Below are 21,475 nucleotides of genomic sequence, written 5' to 3' on the forward strand. Positions count from 1 at the left end.
CCAGAGCTGGAGTCGCAGATGATCGGGAGCCACCAGGGGCTCTCCAGTTCTCTGGGGAAGCAAGGAGTGTTCGTAACCAGTGAAGCATCTCTCTCCAGCTACCATGTCCCTTGCTTTTGAAGACAAGCTTTGCCAACTATAGAGCTCTTGACTGACAAGTTTTGTTTTGTTTTTCTTTCAGAACTTGAGATATGCCAACTTGCGGCCTTCTGTTCACTATGTTCTAATGAGATGCCAAGCCTATGAAGGTTACTAGTTGGGGACAAATCACTTCTCTCTTGATGATTTAAATATTATCTATTTGCTTTTGTCTTTTGAGTTTAATGTGTATTGGTGTGGGTCTCTGAGTTTACGCTGTATAGCGTTCCTTGAGTTTTGGGCCTTTGTAGCATATAGATTCATGTCTTTCATCAAATAATGACCATTTGAAATTTATCCTGGGTGTACAAAGGTAGCCCTGTCATTGACGAATGGATAAACAAAATGGGATATATGCACATATGGACTACATTCAGCCACACAAAGTAATGGGTTCTGACACATACGACACTAGGAATGGAACTCAAAAACATTATACTGTAAAATAAGCCAGACAAGCATTGTGAGTCTACCAGCATAGGCTAGCATAGGTAAAGGCAGGGCGGCTACCAGCGCTGTTGGTAATAAGAAGCATGTAGTCACTCCTTGTAATCGCAGAGTTTCTGTTTGCAACGACGACAATGTTTTAGGGACAGATGATAGTAATGTTCATGCAACGTTGTAAATCAACACTAGGAATTTGTACACTTAAAATTATAAGCTTCAGCATAGTGCACGGTGATAGCGCATGCCTTTAATCTCAGGACCCGAGAGGCAGACGAATCTCTGTGAGTTCGAGGCCAGCCCGGTCTACAAAGCAAGTTCCAGGACAGCCAGGGCTACACAGAGAAACCTGTCTCAAAAACCAAACCAAAAGGGGAGAGAGAGAGAGAGAGAGAGAGAGAGAGAGAGAGAGAGAGAGAGAGAATATGGATATTTTATGATTCAACCTCTTCTTTATGGCATAAATCAGGAAATCCTAAACAGTGCAGAAGACAAGAAAAAGGGGTGGGCAATATGGCTTAGTGGGTAAAAGTGTTACCATGCACAAGCCTAACTCCATGAGTTCAATCCCCAGAAACCCAAAAGCCAGACTCAGCGACCTGTGTCTGTAATCCCAGCACTCCAGCAGTGAGACGGGGCGGGAAGAGACAGGAAAATCACCCAGAAGCTCACAGGCAGGCTTGTCTCAGTAGAAAGGATGAGAGCAATGGAAACAACCAGGGAGACCCTGGACCCCGCACCCTGGCATGCCACGCTCTCACTCCCAGGTCCGTCATGCACCCACACCAACACGGTGGGGACAGCCTACCAAAAACGTTTCAAAAGGTAAAGAAAAGAACTTGGAAGGCACAAATGTTGCCTAAGAAGACTTATTTATCCTCAGATGATGATTGCACATGTGGGAAATCAAGAAATCTATTGCAGTTTTTTTTTCTTTTTACAGTAGATTTAGCAGTGTCTGTGGATACAAGATGCATCCAGGCAGCCACAGCACAACTCTGGTGGGAGCGCTTGCCAAGCATACATGAGCCCCTGGGCTCCTACCCTGCTGTAACGAATAAATATATAAATAAAATGCCTTCATCTCTACAGAACAGTAATCTACTGGAAACATATTTTAAGTATAGTTTATAATAATGTGAAAGGAATCTAATTAAAATTAGTTCAGATTTGCAAAATTCCATCGATTTAAAAATATGAAACATTGTTTTGAAAAAATCAAAATCAAAATCTAAATACAAATCACATTGATGGATTTGGAGACTCAATGTTGTGAAGTTGTTCATCATCCTTAAACTATTCTATAGGTTCCATGGTGTCTCAATAAAAAGTCTCAGCATTTTTTGCTAAAACTTGCCAATCTGTTCAATCTTTTTTTTTTTGTGAGAGTGATTTCTTCACTTTATATCATTTAAAGTTCTCTTAGATATTTCTGCAATTTGATGACTTTTAAATTTTTTTTAGTAATGCATGCTCCATTCTCTAGATGCAGGACAGATTATTGATTCACTGCAGGTTCTGGGTTGAGTTTGGGCCGTTATGAACATCTGCTATAAAGCACCATTCGCAGATTGTTCTGTGAACACAGTCCTCAGTTCTCGTGGGTAACTGTGATAACTGCTGGGTTGGATGGTGACTTACGCTTAGTTTTAGCAAAACCTTCTTTGGAAGGAAGTTAAGTCCTTTTTTGTGAATATTCGGTATAAATGATAGCTGGGTCAGAGAGAATACAGATGACAAGAACAGCATACTATGGGGAAGGGACTGCAAGATGAGGCTTCAAAATTAGATTTTTTCCTAACAAGCAAACATAAATGTATTTCAGACCTGATAATTGGGTCAAATGCATGCTTGAAGAGTTGAAAATAGAAATCACTGTTCTACTTGACACCTATCCTGGGCAGCAACGGCAAGGTCATGTTTATATAGTCTCACAGGTAAAAACCACTGCAGGAAAATGTCAAGCAAATAACTAAATAAATAAGGAATTCTTATATTGTGCGCTCACTTTTTTTTTTGTATTGTGAGAGATGTGAATGGAATGAGGAGCAGGAAACTAGGCTCTTCTTTCCCCTACATTCCATTCTGAAGTCAGCTCCTCCCAGACCTTTCTACACACACCTCTCTTCCCTTCGTCTTCTTAGCAGGGTCTCCAAGTGCTCCAAGAGCCTTGGTTTTTCTAGAACCAACTTCAAGAAGGCCAGTGAGCCAGCTCCATCCCTTCAGCTACTCAAGAGCTGCCCCAGTGGGTGACAGGAAGAGATTTCCCACTCTGAATCCATACAGCCCTGTCTTGATCAGTGTGTAGCATGTAGACTATGCCAAGGTGATGAAAGCTAGGGGAGCCAAACATAATGTCCTCCCCTACCACCACCCCATCTCCTAGAAACGTAGGCTCTTGGATGCATGCGCCCCCACACCTGTAACTGGAGGACTTGGACGCATGTGCCCCCACACCTGTAACTGGAGGACTTGGACGCATGCGCCCCCACACCTGTAACTGGAGGACTTGGACGCATGCGCCCCCACACCTGTAACTGGAGGACTTGGATGCATGCGCCCCCACACCTGTAGCTGGAGGAGCAGTGTTTGCCACAGCAAAGCCCACAGATGCATCTTCTTCTGAAGCGCTGAGGCCTGGCAGCTGACGGCCGCGCTCCTGGAAGACAGTGAGGATGGCCTCTCTGAGTTCTCTCTTCTGGCTCTGGCACTGCCCTTCCCAGTCAGTCTCTCCAGCAACCTTTGCCTTCTTCAGATGTCACAAAATGTTCTAGTCACTTGTACCAGCTACTGCACCTGCTTGCTCCTTTAGCACATCCTAAGCACACGGGGTGGGGGTGGATTCAGCAATCTGATGCCACTTAGAAAGAAAAGCAACACTGTTTTCTAAAATCCCGTTTCTATTGGTTGCCACTTGGAGAAGATGCAGTCCACTTCAACTGACTTTAAAGGTTTAATTTAGGTTGCTATAATCCACAATATGCATACATAATATATAATCACACCTAATAGTCTGTCCCTCTACCTCAGAGTATGACGGTCTATTCATCCTGATCTTAGAACCAGTATTTACGGAGAAATTCTTGTTAAAAAGTAACAGCTGAGCCGGGCGGTGGTGGTGCACGCCTTTAATCCCAGCACTCGGGAGGCAGAGGCAGGCGGATCTCTGTGAGTTCGAGACCAGCCTGGTCTACAAGAGCTAGTTCCAGGACAGGCTCCAAAGCCACAGAGAAACCCTGTCTCGAAAAACCAAAAAAAAAAAAAAAAAAAAAAAAAAACCAAAAAAAAAGTGACAGCTGTGTTCTACAGTATACATATACACATATATTTGTAACTAAGAAAATATATACAAGTGAAAATTAAAGTACCTATTATGTGTGAATGGTTCTGTACCCAAAGTTCAGGTGTTAAAAAACTTAATCCCTAATACAGTCTTGGGAGGTGGGATCCAGGGAAGTTCAATCAGGGAGGACCCACCCTCTGAGCTGGATTAATTACGATATAAAGTTCTGGGAGTGGACTCTCTCTCTGCTACCCTTCCCTCCTTGAAATCCCCTATGCAGCATGTAGCCCCAGGGCACCTCCCAGAGGGGACAGAGCCTTCCTTCCCTTGATCCTGTGCTTCCTAGCATCTAAAACTAAGAGTCTAAATTCCACTTCTGGAGATTATCCAGCCACGGGCCTGTGTTACAGTCACGGAGAGACTGAATAGGCCCCTCAGGGAAGCTCTGGCCAGGGCCAGGTCTTCATGTCTACGGCACCTGACAACTAAAATATGCCAGTCAAATTCCAAAGTTGGAACTTAAACATTTTTAATGCACTCGTTTGGTCTTTAAGAACTATATGATGACTTATGAATTATCCTTGTTTAAAAAAAAAAAAAGTCTGATGGGGCCGGAGAGATGGCTCAGCAGTTAAGAGCATTTGTTGCTCTCGTAGAGGACCCTGGTTCTATTCCCAGCACCCACACAGTGGCTCGCGATCATCCATAACTCTAGTTCCACGGTATCTAACCCCCTTCTTCTGACCTCCTCAAGCATCAGGACACACATGGTGCACATGCATTCATACACATATACATACATACATGCAGCAAACACTCATACACATAAGCAAATTTAAAATTAAAAAAACATTGGCTAGGTTTTGTGCAATAATTAGTTCAACACAAAAATATAACTTAAAAATGAGATTCTTAGTAAGTTTCAAATAATTATGCCCTGATCATAAATGGTTTTTATTTAAAAATGCATATTCTTATGATTCAAAATCAAATGTTTTAAAGGTAAAACTAATAAAAATCAGCATGAAAATGTTTTATTTAAAATAGTTACAGGTGGCAAGAAAGCAGCAAGTCTTTAAAGATCAAAAGTAAGCGTCTAAGCTCAAAAATAAAATTAAAATTTCTTATCACCATTATGCTCAATAACAAATATTTGACCAACAGATTATAATTGTACAATAAATAAAAAAGTCTTTCTAACTCTTCTTTACCAAAAACTCATGAGCTGATGAATTAACAATAGGAAGTTAATAATCTTCATTAAAAAAAAAAAGGCACATCCAGGCAAAATAGTTCAGGTGATTGTAAAATGCAGTGTTAAAACTCTGTACAGAATCGACTGACGGCAAATAAATTACTCCTGAAAAACACGACGGGAGAGGTTTTGAATGCAAGCAAACACGAGGACACTGGCTCTTCCTTGCTGCCGCTGTCTCTGATGGAAGGCTGGCAAGAGGGAGCAGCAACAGACCAACAGACCATCTCAGGACTCGCAACCCCCAAGAAGGACCCCGCCCCACAGTCCAGTCCGTCATCATCTGGCGCTGTCAGAGGCTTGACCTCCTCTCTGGTCTTGGCACACACTTTGTAATGGCCGCTTTCCACAGCACTGGGGCAAGTAGGAGGCTAAGTGTGGTCACGCTTAGAATAAGGAGGTACACCTGCAACAGATCAATGGCCACAGTCACGGGGATTCTGGAAGGGAAGGCGTGCAGCCCGCATGTCTCGCTCACTACAGGACACTCTGTGGTTTCAGAGAGCACACTGAATAGCACATGGTCCCACTGAGTGGCAGAGCTTACCCATCTTTACAGAAAGAGGAAGTAGTGCGGGGTGGGGGGAGAAGACATTTGCAGTGGGAACAACTGGGATTTAACCACTGATGGAACACTGTGGTGAGGTCTGGTAAATTCCAGGGTAGCGGCCTGGTTTCTTTGCTAGCCTGAAGGTGACCCCTCCGGGGCCCACACTGGATCCATGCTCTTCCCACGGTGCAGCCCCGTGTCAGCTTCAGTGATGCCTCCATTCAGTGGACAGGCCTCTACCATGTCCCTTACACTGCCACCTCCTCACACTCCTTACACAGGGACAACCACTGGTCTCTAGATGCTCTGCAGGCTTCCTGTGCTTCCCTGGGAGCTTCTATTGTAGGCTCCAGATAACAGCCCACTTCTCCTCAGCCTGCTAATTATAATTACTGTCAAAGACAGTGACATCACTTCCTGGTCTTTGGGCTAAGAGCAAGCCTAAAAGATGACAGCAGGATTAACTTGTTATTTTCACCTAAGAAATTCAAAACCTTAAACCAGAAGGACGCAGCCAGGTCCAGCTTCCTTCCAGGCCAGCTCAGTGCCCACTGAGAGCATGCTATTGTCCCAGAGGCCTGGTGTGCCTGGACTCCCAAGTCAGCACAGTGGGAGTCAGGGGGAGTGTTCACTCTTTGCTAGAAATGCTTGCACTGAAGCATTCGATGTGCTCCACAGGGCTGTCATGCCTGTCAACTTACTGACTCTCACCTCTCTCGAGATGATGCCCGCTCTCCGTGCTCGACTCCCCAGAACGAAGGAGAACTCGCTGACCTGTGCCAGTCCCGCTGATACAATCCACTTGATGTACTGGCTGCTCCGTGGCAAGATGAGAGACAAGACCAGCACTGCCAACACAAACTGTAAGAATGGCTTATCACATCACTATTCACGACCAAAGGCGGACAAAACAGCTCTCATAAGTCAGAACCTAGATGGAGAACATCAGTGGCTACCATTGTTTCTAGCCACAAATCAAGTAGGAAAGTGCACACAGCAGCATGTTAAATAATCAGATATAGCACAATTAATAAAAACCCAGACACAGAAATTGGGGTTCAACCTGAAGGTCAGAAAAGCAAAACAGCCAGCCACTAGTTCTTATCTCTATTTCAGTCTGAAATGGCGATCCTGCCTCCAGGGATTTCAGAGTGAAACTGTGCGTGAGAGCTGTCTCCTCCCATCTTATACTCCTCTCTAGGGCTGGGATTAAAGATGTGTACCACTACAGCCCAGTTTCTGGTATGGGATGTCCTTCTGCATATGTATTGCTTTTATTGATTAAAGAATAAAGTTGCTTTGGCCTATGGAAGGGATATATAGAGAGAGTAGGTGGGGTCCAGGAGACACCATATAGTGATGCAGGAGGTCCTTCTGTTTGTGTGTTGCTTTTATTGGTTAATGAATAAGGAAACTGTTTGAGCCTATGGCAGGGAAGAACAGAACGAGGCGGGGAAAGCTAGGCTGTATGCTGGGAGGAAGAAGGGTAGAGTCAGGGAGAAGCCATGGCACAGCTGCTAGAGACAGATGTGCTGAAACTTTGTTGGTAGGCCATGAACTCATGATGATGCACAGATTAATGGAGATGGATTAAGATGTAAGAGTTAGCCATAAGAAGCTAGAACTAATGGGCCAAGCAGTGATTTAATTAATACAGTTTCTGTGTGATTATTTTGGGGCTAAGCTATCAGGGCGGCTGGAAACCAAGAAGCAGCCTCCTCCTATTACAATGTAGCTGCCAAAGGAGGCAGATGCCATGTAGCAGATCAATAAACAAGAGGTAACAAACCACGAGCCTCATGGTAAAATATAAAATAATAAAAATGGGTTAATTTGAGGTGTAAGAGTTAGTTAATAAGAAGCCTGAGCTAATAGGCCAAACAGTGTTACAATTAATATGGTTTCTGTGTGATTATTTGGGTCTTGGCAGCCTGGAAACAAATGAGCAGTCTCCACTTACAGGTTTCTATGGCAAACTAGTGTGACTAGTGGGATTAAAGGTGTGTGTCACCACTGCCTGGTCCGTAAGGCTGATCAGTGTGACTGTTTTACTCTCTGAACTTCAGGCAAACTTTATTTATTAAAATACAAATGAAATATCACTACAGCCAGAAGGCACCAAATAAATAGAAACTGTCTTAAATCCATATAGAACAAGAAGGCAAAATAAAAAGTTTGGATTCAGTGACAGAAAATAAGCCTTCCCCCATCAAATTGAATCAACTGCATTAAATGGTAAGCACTCAAGACAGAGGTTCATTCCATATATGAGAAAAGCCTGGAACTGGCAAGCAGTTCAGAACTAGCAACTCGCCAAATACTGCTAAATAGGCAGTCACACTGTGACTTAGACAGCAGTACAGGTCACACAGTAATTTGTGGTCATGAGGATGGGCATTTAGCAGTGCCCATTGGATTTCCTGTATGCTGAAACACACCTCCATCAGGAAGGAGACAATGGCGGCTCCTCAGACTTAACCACAACAAGCCTGTTGACCCAGAAAGATGCTCCCCAACCTGGCTTCTGCTAATTCCCAACACTTCAATTCTGAAACAACACATCATCCTACCATCTGAACCACTGGCCCAGACCTGCCTCCTTGGGCCTGCCAAGGGCGTGCGTGGGTGGGAGTGTCTCCACACAGCGGCACTGGGAGCCACAAGTGTCACTGGGGCTCTGCAGGACTTAGGCAGTGACTGGCTGGAAACGAGGGCCAATGGGAAGTGCTCTACTGTGCAGTGAGCAACAGAGCAGTGTGGACTTCACCCGCTCTGAGTGCTGAGAGCCAGCCTCACTTCATACCTTCATGACGACCACAGACAGGGTGAGGAACACCAGCACAGTCAACTCATAGATCACAAAGGTGGGGAACACATGGAGCCCTGTGGGAGACAGAGACAGACACTTCAGAGCAGGCTCCAGCCATCTCTCAGCTACAAATCTACAACTCTGTCTTACTTGTTAGGCTTGCTCTTACAGAAGCCTTAACTGAAACCCAAGTCCTTATGAGTGCTTTGGCAAAACCCTGTCCCTCTTCTGGGGAAAGAGAGAGGTCCAGCAGCCCTCCTCCATCAGGTCACACCTGCAGAGAATGCACGAAACTCCCAGGTCAGCACAGGACCCAGCACTCCTTCTGGACTAGGGACTACTGCACACACGCTTGAGTGTGTGCACGGCAGCCACAGGAAGGGTCAGGAAATGTCCCACAAGTATACACAGTCTCTGTCATTCCTCACTTGGCTCACACAGGAAGAAACCAGGGAGCAGGCCTTACCCTAGGTACCTCCCATCGCACTAATGAAACCTGACAAGCAACCAGCTAATTCTTGACCATTTTTTTTTGTCCATTTTCCCTATTTTAAAGTAAGTCTTTCCTCAGACTCTAGAAAAGCATATTTATATACAGCCATACAAACTTGTCTCATACGCGTATCAAAGGAATTGCAGCATTGAGAGGAATACCTATGGATGCGAAGAAAATAATGGCCAGGAAGTCTCGGATAGGCTCGATGTAAGCCACGATCTCCTCTGTGACCATGTGCCCCTGAGAAGAGACCAGTGCTCCAGCCAGGAAGCAGCCGAGCTCCATAGAGATGTCCAGCAGCTCTGTGACCTGAGGATGAGGGACTCAGCTTCATGAAGGAACACATGCACTGCCCAGTCTACTCACTGCCAGAGACTGCTCACAGCCTGACACTCTTCAACCCAATACAAGAACCACAGTGCTGAGCAAGAATGGCCAGTATCCAAGTGCCACCCAGAGACGCAGGTTCCTATATGCAGCTCCAGGAGGGCCCATGAGTGGCCAGAGATACCATACACAAGAGACTAATATTGGTTGAATTAACCATACTTGGGGAGAAAAAAATTAATATTTTAAACAGTCACTTATGTAGACCACTGTAATATTTTTAAATAAGGATATTTTCCAATCTTTATTTCAGTTCTAAATTTTTAAAATTTTATATGCATTGGTGGTCTGCCTGCATGTCTGTCTGAGAGTGCTGGGTACCCTGGAGCTATTAGAGACAGCTGTGAGCTGCCATGTGGGTGTTGGGAATTGAATCCTGGTCCTTTGGAAGAGCAGCCAGTGCTTCTAACTGCTAAGCCATCTCTCCAGTCACGCCAACCTTTATTTTGAATAATTGTTATACTTTTTTTTATCTGAATCAGGAAAGAGCCAGACTTTAGCACTAAAACGATTCCTGTAACTGACCTCAAACCTCATAGAAGGCGGACAACCACCAGCAGGTGACGACATTGACAGGGTACAGAGAAAGCTCCCACCAGTGCAGAGAGGATGAGAAGGTCAGATGGAATGGATGGTCATCACAGACCAGTTCTTTAACCTTGCCCTGTTACACACAAAGCTCAAGACTGGCTTCTGGGACATCCCCAACAGAACAACCGCAAAGATACTTTAAAACTATAGGAAATAGCAACAGTCCAATACAAAACATTTTTTAAAATAAGTACCACTTACAATAACATCAAAAACACCATTAAACATCAAGACACAGGTTCACAAAATGGGAGAACCTTCGTACCCAACACAAGATGCCACTGAGGTACCAGAAGATCCCAACAGTGAGAAAGCAGATGCTCTGCACCAGGAAAATGTCAATATCCCCTCAAATAATAGACAGATTTAGGAATGCTGGTGAGACTTATGCATGCATGAAAGATGAAGGCCAGACCTGAAAACTTAAGAGAAAGTTGAAGAAATCACAAATAAAGCTACGATTATCCTGATACAGAACCAAAGTAGGGCCAGGATGCTACTGGATGCCAAGCTACAAAACAGTGTGAGAGCAGTCACGGATTAACAGGTGAGCAGTAGCAAATCAAAGTAACACCCCACCCTTGCATAAGCACCCCCAAGCAGATGAGCAAAGGAAATGTACACATCAACCATTAGAAACACACATAACTATGTACATACACATAGATAGTATCCACACACTATCCACTTGAATTTACAAAAGCGCACACGTACACGTATACCTCATACAAAGGTACAAGAATGAATTCAAACACTTGCACATACAAATACACAACACAGCTACTTGGATTCTGGCAAGGCTACCCTACAAAGCAATGGACAAAGATTCTTCTATACCTGTGAGAAACCTCATACCACAGACTGAACTCACACCCCAGGTGGACTGTAGATATAAAGGAGAAAAGCGGAGCAACGACACTTGCAGAACATCTTCATGAGCCCAGAGTAGCAAATGTCTACACATCCATACAGAAAACAGCAAGGGCTAGCTATAAAGAAAACACTTGCTTGTTGGGTTATATTGAAATTAAGACTCTCGGTTTATTAAAAACTGCCATTAAGAGCAAGCCAGGATCAGAACACATTAGCAAACATGGACGTGACACAGAACACTGTGCAACCATATGGACACAAGCGCTGGCACATTCTACATGTGGACCTGAAGGCATCAGGCCAGAAGAAGCCAGATGATAACAGCCACGTGGTGTCTGACCCAGTTTATATAAAAATGCCAAGAAGCAGCAGCAGGTCCACAGTGACGGACAGTAGACCAGTGCTGATAGGGATGGGGAAGCAGCAGCAAGTCCACAGTGACAGACAGTGGACCAGTGCTGATGGGGATGGGGAAGCAGCAAGTCCACTGACAAGCGGCGATAATGGCACAGTACTGAAGCATTCTGGGAACCACCAAATCACAGAGTAAGATGTTTAAATGTGAAGGTTATGTTACATAAATTTCATAGCTGCTTTTTTTATTGAGACAAAAAAAAAACCTAACAAAAATATTTTTAAAGTCTACAAATGAATAAGAAAATTACTGGTCCCATAGAGAAACAAGCAGACCACACTGAGGCACATCCCAGAGCGCACCCCAGGTGTCTTGCATCACGTAAAAGGAGAGCTGACTCAGCAGCTCCGAGGAAAAGGGAGTCAGAGCCCACTGCATATGTGTACGCAAACACACAAAACAGAAACGCTAAGGTCAAACACAGACAACACCAAGTGTGGGGAGGGTGTGGACGAACCCGGCTCCCATCAGTCTCAATGTCACAGACTAGGCTTTGGGCAGAGAGGACAGCGGGGAAGGTAACCAGCAATTAAAGAAATGAAATCCAGGAGTAAAACTGTGGGGATAACAAAGAGCAGCTAGCTCGCATCACCACTAACTGCAGCAGCAGCAGCGACAAGCACTGTGGGAGCATCTGATGTGCAAAAGGCCAGCACGTCCTAACACCCAGCACTGACAGTGGGTGCCCAGCAAAGGCTGTGGGGTGAACAGAGGAAGAAACCAAGAAGGGCCGAGGAGTCACTCTGGCTGCTGTATCCCTGGGGAAGGCAGCACTGACCCCACAGACAAGACAACTTTGCTGGCGGTTACTTTCAAAAAGAAAATAGTCTGGAATAGGTAAAGCAGGGAAATTTTAAATAAGTAACATTCTTGAAATAATTATAGTTATCATGAGCAGACGCAAATGTGTGCTTCCCACACATAAAGAAAGAATTTGCTAATTTACTTTCTAAAACACTGAAACCTTTAATCTTAGGACAGACTCAGTGGAAGAGGAACAGTTAGGTTCCTCAGGGCAGCGTCCTGTCTCGCTCAGCGGCATGGCCAGGCTACCTGCCAGCCTTTCCCAACCCCTAGCACTCACTTCCTTCCTTAATTTCTGAAATTGCTATTTAATGAGTACTATACAAATGGATTCACTCAGCCATATACAGCCTTTGAAGAATGGCTCCTTCTCTCTGCATGGCTCCCTGGGCTTTGTGGGGACAGCAGTTTTACTGTAGGACAGCATTACCTGCTATGGATATGCCATAGTTTCTCCTTGTTTATTTAGTGCATGCATGTTGATGTGTGTGCATATGCACTTATGGAGGCTAGAGGTCAACTTCAGGTGCCTTATCCAACCACACTCCCTCTTGCTTTGCTTTTTATGTATTCATTTTTGGAGACAGGGTGTGTCGCTGAAGTTCAAGCTTAGCTGTTCAGCTAGACTGCGTGGCAAGCAAGCCCAGGGACGCTTCAGCCCCCGCCCCCGCCCCTGCCCCATAGCACCTCACTCATGGATTACAGGACCTTGTCACTGCCTGGGTTTTGCACTGGGTCTGGGGACCCAAGCTCAGGACCTCTTGCTTTCAAGGCCAACACTTTAACAACAGAACCGTCTCCCCAGCCCTATAGACCACAGCGTCTTACTACTCACCCTGAAGAACAATCACACTGGATTTGGCCATGAACATTCCTGAGTTTCTGAGTGAACGTACACCTTCATTTTTCTGGGATAAGTGCCAAGTTGCACAGCTGCTGAGCAACACGGTGGAGGTGTGTGGCAATTCCGCCGTTGCTGTTTAGGCTACTTAAGGATGCCCCTGACCTTCCCCGACTCTCTCAAGAGAAGTCTACTTTCTAACACAAATCTGGTTTGTCTTACTTTTATTTTTAAGTCTTTTTTAAAAAGATGTATTTATTTATTATGTATAGTGTTCTGCTTGCATGTATACCTACAGACCAGAAGAGAATCAGATCTCTCATTACAGATGGTTCTGAACCACCATGTGGGTGCTGGGAATTGAACTCAGGTCCTCTGGAATAATAGTCAGTGCTCTTAACCCCTGAGCCATCTCTCCAGCCCCACATTTTCACTTCTTTTATTTTTTAAGATGATATTATTCCCCCCATGCTTCCTCCTAAGCCCTCTTATACCCCTCCTTGCTCTCTTTCAAATACATCCATGGATCTATATGAAAGTCCTCTTTATGACAACAGAAGACATACCATTACCTAGCTCATCTCACTAGAAAAAAATAAAAAATGGTTTGAAACCTGATCTGCTATTTTGAATGCAAAGCTGTGTGAAGCTTAAGATAGTTATGTGTTTCTGTGCCTTTTCATGAATACACGTCTGTTTTTTAAAAATGTAAACCCTTGTCTCGAAAAACAAACAAAAATGCAGTGCTCACAAACCATATTTTCCCAAAATGCTTGGTACTGATCAAGTAGGTTCAGTCACGGTAGGATAAACTGTGTGTGAGATAAACACTCCGAGTTTTAATGCTTTAACCACTTCTCAAGTGAGAAGGTGGGGCTGTCACAGGCTCCAGTGAGACAGACCACACGGTATTTGAGGATTACCGTCAGCATCAGAAAGATGAAAGCAGACACTCCTAGGATCAGGATTTCTTTGTTCCCTTTGCTCTCCACGTGCAGTTTTCGGTAGTACGGGCCTATGAGGTAAGTCTTTATGATCAGACATAAAAGGAAAATGGCAGCCAGCGAAAAGAGGGTCTGTCCAATCAGAAACAGGATCCGCAGTGCTTCCATGATAACGCTAGAAAGAAAAGAGAGAGATGGCATTTCACCTCCAAATATAGTCCTTTAAGGTCTATAAATCATCTGAAAATATTTTTTTAACATATTACAAGGTAAATGACTGAATCATACACAGTTTGTTTTTAAATGCTAAAATACAATCTATATATTACATTAACTTAGAAAATTAAGTCATATGCCTCAAATGTGGATTGTTTTGGGATCTCTGCTTTGGAGTCAATAAGTTTGGTTTTGTTGTTGTTTTGTTGAGACAGGGTTTCTCTGTGTAGCTTTGGAGCCTGTTCCTGGAACTCACTTCTTGACCATGCTGGCCTTGAACTCACAGAGATCCGCCCGCCTCTGCCTCCCAAGTGCTGGGATTAAAGGTGTGCGCCACCACTGCTCGGCTGAGAAATAAGTTTTTTAGGGTGTTTAAGAGAACAGCAGAACTGGGGAGACACCAGTGGATGAGAGCCCCACAAACACGAAGATCTGAGCCCAAATACCTGACACCAATTAAAAAAAAAAGGCCAGGTGTGGTCATGCGCGCTTTTACTCAGGAAGCAGAGGCAGGTAGATCTGTGGGAGTTTGAGGCCAGCCTGTTCTACATAGCAAATTCCAGGTAAGCCAAAGCTACACAGTAAGACCCTGTCTCAAACAGCAATAGCAACCAAAAAGAGCTGAGTATGGCCACATGCATGCTCATAACCCCTGTGCCGTGGGGGTCAGAAATGGGGGAGCCTGGGGCTTGCTGGTGCCAGTTTAGCTCCAGATTCAGTGAGAGGCCTTGCCTCAAGGGAAAGAGACAGAGTCATAAAGTGGAACACCTAATATCCTCCTCAGGTTGCACGCCCCATGAGTACACTGCACACACACACACACACCATAAGCATACATTCATGTGGGGTTGGAGAGATGGCTCAGCGGTTAAGAGCAGTGACTGCTCTTCCAGAGGACCCGGGTTCAATTCCCAGCACCCACATGGCAGCTCACAACTGTCTGAAAATGCAATTCCATGAGATCTGACACCTTCACACCAATGAACATAAAGTTAAATAAATCATTAAAAAAAATTAAAAAAAAAGCATACATTCATGTACACACATACACATATACACACACCATACACAGATGCACACATTCACACACATGCACACACACATGCATACACATCATCCACATACATTCATGTAGACCCCCCACATATACACTATACATAGATGCACACATGTACACACACACAGTCTCAACTGACAGCTTTTGGCCTCTGGAGATGCTATATAATAAAGCTAGAGTCAGAAGGACTCTCAATGTCTACAGGAGATAAGCACAGTTTATAAGAGTCAGTTCGAGTGTGTCTACTCTCTCTCTCTCTTCACCTTCCTAATTCTGTAGGGCTCCCTATATTTTTCATCTGTGCTTATATTCTTTCTGGTATTCCTGGAGGCCAGCTGGACTTGTAACATAACCAAAGGTTTTTTTGGTCAAGTTAATTTTTAGTTGACTTTTCCTTCCACACGGACCAAGCAAGGGCTGAGTAGGCTTGGGGCTGTTTGGGGGGAAGAATGAAAGAATGAAGGACACAGCAGTGACGATGGAGTGACATCCACCCAGCATCTCTTCTACATCACCACAGGGCATGGCACACACGCAAAGACATATGTCTATGCATGTATCTATGTACATCTATGTGTATAGATCACTGCTTTCCCAAGGCTACCCTTGGCATGTGCATCTACTGACTCACTAAAGCCTCTGATTGCCTTAGAACAGGTGAGCTACTGTCCCACTCCATAACCACAGTAGGGAGCAGTGAAGCTGTGTAATCTTCCAGTCCAGGAGCTGGTAGACGAAGCCAGGATCAGCCTGGTGGTGTCACTACAGGGTGTGCTCAGAGACATGTATGACATGAGTTAGAGACCACACGGGGAAAGGTGTTGTGTAGCTGTTTTGTTTTGTTTTGTTCTGTTTTGTTTTTTGATACAGGGTTTCTCTGTGTTGCCACGGCTATCCAGGGACTCCCTCAGTAGACCAGCTGGCCTCGAACTCAGAGATCAGAGATCTGCCTGCCTCTGCCTCCCGAGTGCTGGGATTAAAGGGTTGCACCATCACCACCTGGTATTGTGCAGCATTTTTATAAACAAACGACTTTAAGTTAGACAAGCACACGATACGGATGCTTACTTGGAAGATGTGCTGGCTCCGGCCTGGATGAGTGTGGGCATGACCGCAATGAAGAGCCCCAGCTGCACGTCCTGCATCACCAGCATGCCAAGCAGCACTGTGCTGTAGTCAATGTCACCTGCTGGTGAGACAGCTACTCAGAACCAAGGCCCCGGGGGACTGTGACTGCCCAGCGGGCAGAGGCAATTGCCACACATGCCTGTCAACCCGAATCCAGTCTCCAGAGCCCATGGCAAGGGGGGAGGGGAGCTGCCTCCACAAAGTTGCTGTCTGAGCTCCACAAGCACACCACGGCACATGCTCATACACCTGCACAATAGTAAAGTTAAAGCAAAAAATATCACAGGACTTAACATATTTTCAAAATAATTCACATAAGGACTGGAGAGATGGCTCAGAGGTTAAGAGCATTGCCTGCTCTACCAAAGGTTCTGAGTTCAATTCCCAGCAACTACATGGTGGCTCACAACCATCTGTAATGGGGTCTGGTGCCCTCTTCTGGCCAGCAGGCACACACACAGACAGAATATTGTATACATAATAAATAAATAAATATTTGAAGCCGGGCGGTGGTGGCGCACGCCTTTAATCCCAGCACTTGGGAGGCAGAGGCAGGCGGATCTCTGAGTTCGAGGCCAGCCTGGTCTACAAGAGCTAGTTCCGGGACAGGCACCAAAGCTACAGACAAACCCTGTCTCGAAAAACCAATAAATAAATAAATAAATAAATAAATAAATAAATAAATAAATATTTGAAAAAAAATAATTCACATAATCTTCAGAACTTAAGTAAAAACGACTTTCAGGTCTCTTTGGAGCAGTAGGTGGGGCACACTTGCAGGCCTAACTGCTGCGAGGCCGAGGCAGAAGGACCCCGTTAGCACAAGAGTTTGGGGCCATCCTGAGCAACATAATTACGAGGCTTATCTCAAGACAAACCTTAAAAGGGTTATAACCTTTAAAATCAATGTTTGCTCTCAAAGACATTGTTTCACTAGTTTTGCTTGAGATGGGTATGGGCAGTTTTCACTATGTTGCCCAGCCTGGCTCGTAGGCTCAAACAATCTTCCTGCCTCAGTCTTCCAGGTAGCTGGCACTACAAGTGCACACCATTGCCCTAAAAACATTTTATAAAGAAAATCACCAAAATACCTGATTTCTATGGCTTGCTATTAATATAATTATAGCAAAATGCCATTACCAAAAGACACTGTGGCAAACAAGACGACATGCTTGGATAATGGGAACAGGAGCTCTCTGTCCTTACCCTCAGCCCCTAACAAGTCAGACTCAGCCCTTCAGGTGACAGGTTCCCACATTCTGCAAACCACCAGAGCAAGGCCCTCCCCCTCCGCCTCCCCTGGCATGTCCTTCTACAGGAAGGGGCTCTTCCTAAACACGCAGTAAAGCAGAACTACAGCTTGCATTTCCACCTTAGCGGTTACCTCTTGTTCTTATAAGCAATTGCAAAACCTGTGGATGGAGCAAAACAGAGCGGCACAGGATGCGCAGTGGCATGGACTGCCGTCTTCCCAGTGCTGCTGCTGTCGCAAGCCCTCCCCTCTCTGAAGAGCCACCACACTCCACACCCGGTTCATCATTCAGATGACTCTTTGTGCTGCTGGGGTGAAAGTTCTTGTTTCCAAACTTGACACTGTATCAACACAGACATGCGCTGCATCTCTGCATCTCCTCTGATCCCGAGATTAGCTCAGATTGGTTTCACAGTATCCCAGTGACTATGCTATTGATGGCATTGTCTGGTCTATGATTGAACACTTACATTATTACTCATTTTTGTTATTGAAAGTAATGCTGTCTTTAATATTCTTTTATAAGACTTTTTAGGGAATATAGTTAGAGAATTTTCTCTTTTGAAATCATTCTCCAATGACATTGGGTCCACTTAGAGTGCAGAGGCTCCTGATACTTGACATTCTGTCAAGGCTAGTTAAAGTCAACATACAGCAGGAAGACGGTGAGTCTGAGGGCAGCCTGGGCTACATTTTGAGATGCTGTCTCAAAACAAAACAAGAGCAGAACAGCACCTCCTTCTACACTCAAAAGGACAACGGGAGCCAGGCGGTGGTGGCGCACGCCTTTAATCCCAGCACTCGGGAGGCAGAGGCAGGCGGATCTCTGTGAGTTCAAGACCAGCCTGGTCTACAAGAGCTAGTTCCAGGACAGGCTCCAAAACCACAGAGAAACCCTGTCTTGAAAAACCAAAAAAAAAAGGACAACGGGAAATGGCGCCGTGGTGGTATTAGCTTGTCTCTCTAGGTGCTCACAAGAAGCAGAACCTTTGTAATTATTCACCTGGGTATCTGCTCCCACAAGGCATGTTCTGATGATTTCCTGTGGGCAGCGATTTGCAGGGCCTTACAGAGGTTCCTGCTTTGGGCCCAGAGATGCTTACATTGCTGTCAATCTGACAGGGTCGAGAGTCACCTGAGGGACAGCTGCTAGGCACACCTGTGAGGAAACTATTTAGATGAGGCTAGCCTCTTGCCTTGCCTGTGAAGATTATCTTGAAGAGGTGGAGGCAGGACGGACCCCAAATGTGGGCGGAGCCATTTCTCAGGTTGGGCCCTACACTGCCAACAGGACAAAGGGAACTGAGCTGGTGCATTCATTGCGTCATTGCCCTTTCTTCCTCACTGCAGACACAACCAGCTATATCAAGTTCCTGACACCTTGACTCCCCAAAACCGTGAGTGAAAATAAACCCTTCCTTGCCTGGGTTGCTTTTGTCAGGGTTATTTCTGCCACAGCAACAAGGAGGGTAACTAAAACAAACTGTACTTTGCAGAGTAAGCCAAAGTCTTCCCTGGCCTGTGCTCATTTATTATTTATTTGGGGGTTTTGCAACAGGGTTCCTCTGTGTAGCCCTGGCTGTCATGGGACTCGCTCTGTAGACCAGGCTGGCCTCGAACTCTCAGAGACCCACCTGCCTCTGCCTCCCGAGTGCTGGCAGTAAAGGTGTGCACCGCCATGCCCAGTCTATGTTTTACTGTGCTCACAGCTCTCAGTGTCTTCCTTTGGGGTCAGCATTTTTTACTTTAGGGAGTGGACACTACGGTAATGGGTCTCTGGAGTATGGCCTCTCTCCCCTTCAGTAGCTCTCAAGCTCCGCCCCTCGTGTGCTGCTGCTGAGTCATGTGAGCTAGTTTTTTCCAGGTCAGGGTAGGGTTCTGGTTCCATTCTTTCCAACAGGGCAGCTGCTCTCACCAGTGACTCCCCAATTCCCCCGACGTACCTGCAGGACCTAGGCCGGCTGTTCAGTTCCACACGTGCTTGTGGCAAGGCTCTACTACCTTGTCACAGCCACAGGGAGTCCTGTCATCTGGAGGGCTCTTTACTCAATAGTTTTCAAATGTTTTTATTATGTTTCTGTGTGTGAGTGGCTTGCCTGTGTATATGTATCTGTGCCCTGTGCACACAGCACCCTAGGAAGCCTGAAGAGGTCACTGGATGCCCTGGAACTGAAGCTAAAGAGAAGGGCATGTATGAGCTGCTATGTAGGTGCTGAGAACCGAATCCCAGTCCTCTGCTAGAACAGCAGATGCTCTTACTCACTGAACCATCTCCCCAGCCTCTCCTCACTCAGTCCTCAAGAGCCATTCCTGCCTCTTGGCCTCTAATGAATCTGAAGTTCCTTTTGCCAACTCCCATGAAAATGCTGGCAGATTCTTTGTTAGAATAGCTGTGAGTTTACAAACAAGGAGAAATAACATCTCTTATCCATGACCACAGACAAATCTTCAGGAATACTGCAGTATGTTTTTTTCCTTATTCAAGGGTAACATACACCTTTTGAGAGATTTATCTCCAAAATTTCTTGTATATCTTATTACTACTATACATTAAAACTTAAAAAAAGAAGACAAGATCTTTAGCCCAGGCTGGCCTACGTGGCTGAAAATGATCTTGAACTTTTTTTCTGCTTTGCACATTATAATGCACAAAGTTAATAAACCACAAGCAATAATACATCTACTTGGATGGAAATACGCAGGACGACAGAAAACACCGCACTTGACAGCAGTGACATGGCTCTGACCTTGCCTACTTCATCCGTCTTCCAGCACAGCTGACTAGAGAAAGGCCTTCACCCTGGACGACTCTGCGTCGGCAGTCAGTTGGACATATTGTCTTACTTTTGCGAGGTACCCCAGTAAAGCCACATGTGGAAAGTTCTCAAGCACCACAGTCTTGTACACGGCCTCCTGATTAAGTGTCAAGCTGGCCAGTTCCTGCTCTGTGAAGTACACAGCCATGTCTTCAAAAATCTCAGGCTCTGATTGTACAGGCTCAAAAATTTCAGGCCTGAGGTTCAGACCACCACCTTCGAGCATGTGGACAACACTACACCAACTTGATCTTGAGCTTGTGATCCCCCTGCCTCTCCCGCCCAAGTGTAGGGATTACAGGCCCAATCAACTCTGCCTAGTTCACATGTATTCTAGGCAAGCACTCTACCAATGGAGCTATATTCCCAGTCGTGGCCCCTCTTCCTCCATCAAATCTCATGACAGTGCAGGGGTACCACTTTTCCAACACATTAACTATAAACTGCCTGCCATAGTCTACAGTCCTCAGGGTATCAGGATTCCTGTCAAACGAACCAACAGCGGCACGTCCTTTGACCTTTTCTATGGTTTTGGTGTGACCTTTGTGAACTTTAAAACGAAGCAAAACCAGCCTCCTTTCTAAGCAGTCCCCAGTAATCCAGGTCTGCAAATCTCATGCTCCTCACTGTTTCCCTGGCATGCTACCCAGCCCTATAGTGTAGGATACGAGGATGTTAGAAAATGCATCACCAGCCCGGCCCTCGGTCGCATGTCTGCATCTGTGACCTGTTCTCCCAGGCAGTGGCAGATGCTCCTTCTTCTGACGTGACTTCGTGGTATGGAGAAGGCACGTGCTATTGAGCCACTTGTCTCTTCTGTTGAGTGTTGAGACCTCCTTGGACTAGGGATGACGTGACTAGGGCAAACTTCAATTTTTCCCATTCAGTTTTAGAGATGTACTTCAAACCCAAGCTTCCTGTCTTCCTCCAGGTCTGGAAAACCACCAGCCACTTTTTGCAGCTTCCCCTACACACAGGTAGGACTTTCCATCTCTCCTGCATCTAAAGGTTTCTTGCCTGTTCTAAGCTTTTGGAATGTGATCTAATTACAGACGTGACACCTTTGTTTAGATTCTCAGGCACTCGACTGTGCCCAGTATGGTCTAGTGAACATTCTTGTGAAGGAGGGACTCATGGACAGAGGCTGACAGCTGTCCTTCCTAGAACCAGATTTCT

At 45.4% G+C, this 21,475-nt stretch overlaps 1 protein-coding gene across 4 annotated transcripts in view; it reads right to left on the bottom strand.

The window, feature by feature from the left end:
• Positions 1-5,096: 5,096 nt before the first annotated feature.
• The window catches only part of Tmco3 (transmembrane and coiled-coil domains 3), a 38,607-nt gene continuing 22,228 nt past the window's right edge, over positions 5,097-21,475 (bottom strand). For 3 of the 4 annotated variants that reach the window (XM_057752824.1, XM_057752821.1, XM_057752823.1), the window contains 6 exons: positions 16,172-16,292; positions 13,810-14,005; positions 9,134-9,284; positions 8,474-8,553; positions 6,382-6,531; positions 5,097-5,526 (listed from right to left, as the gene is read on the bottom strand). In XM_057752824.1, coding sequence (XP_057608807.1) covers positions 5,413-5,526; positions 6,382-6,531; positions 8,474-8,553; positions 9,134-9,284; positions 13,810-14,005; positions 16,172-16,292 — 812 coding nt within the window. In that variant the 3' untranslated portion in view covers positions 5,097-5,412. The remainder of the gene's footprint in view (positions 5,527-6,381; positions 6,532-8,473; positions 8,554-9,133; positions 9,285-13,809; positions 14,006-16,171; positions 16,293-21,475) is intronic. The other variant, XM_057752825.1, reaches the window with a different exon arrangement.

Source organism: Chionomys nivalis, chromosome 20 (assembly GCF_950005125.1).
Source record: "Chionomys nivalis chromosome 20, mChiNiv1.1, whole genome shotgun sequence".
Lineage (NCBI taxonomy): Eukaryota > Metazoa > Chordata > Mammalia > Rodentia > Cricetidae > Chionomys > Chionomys nivalis.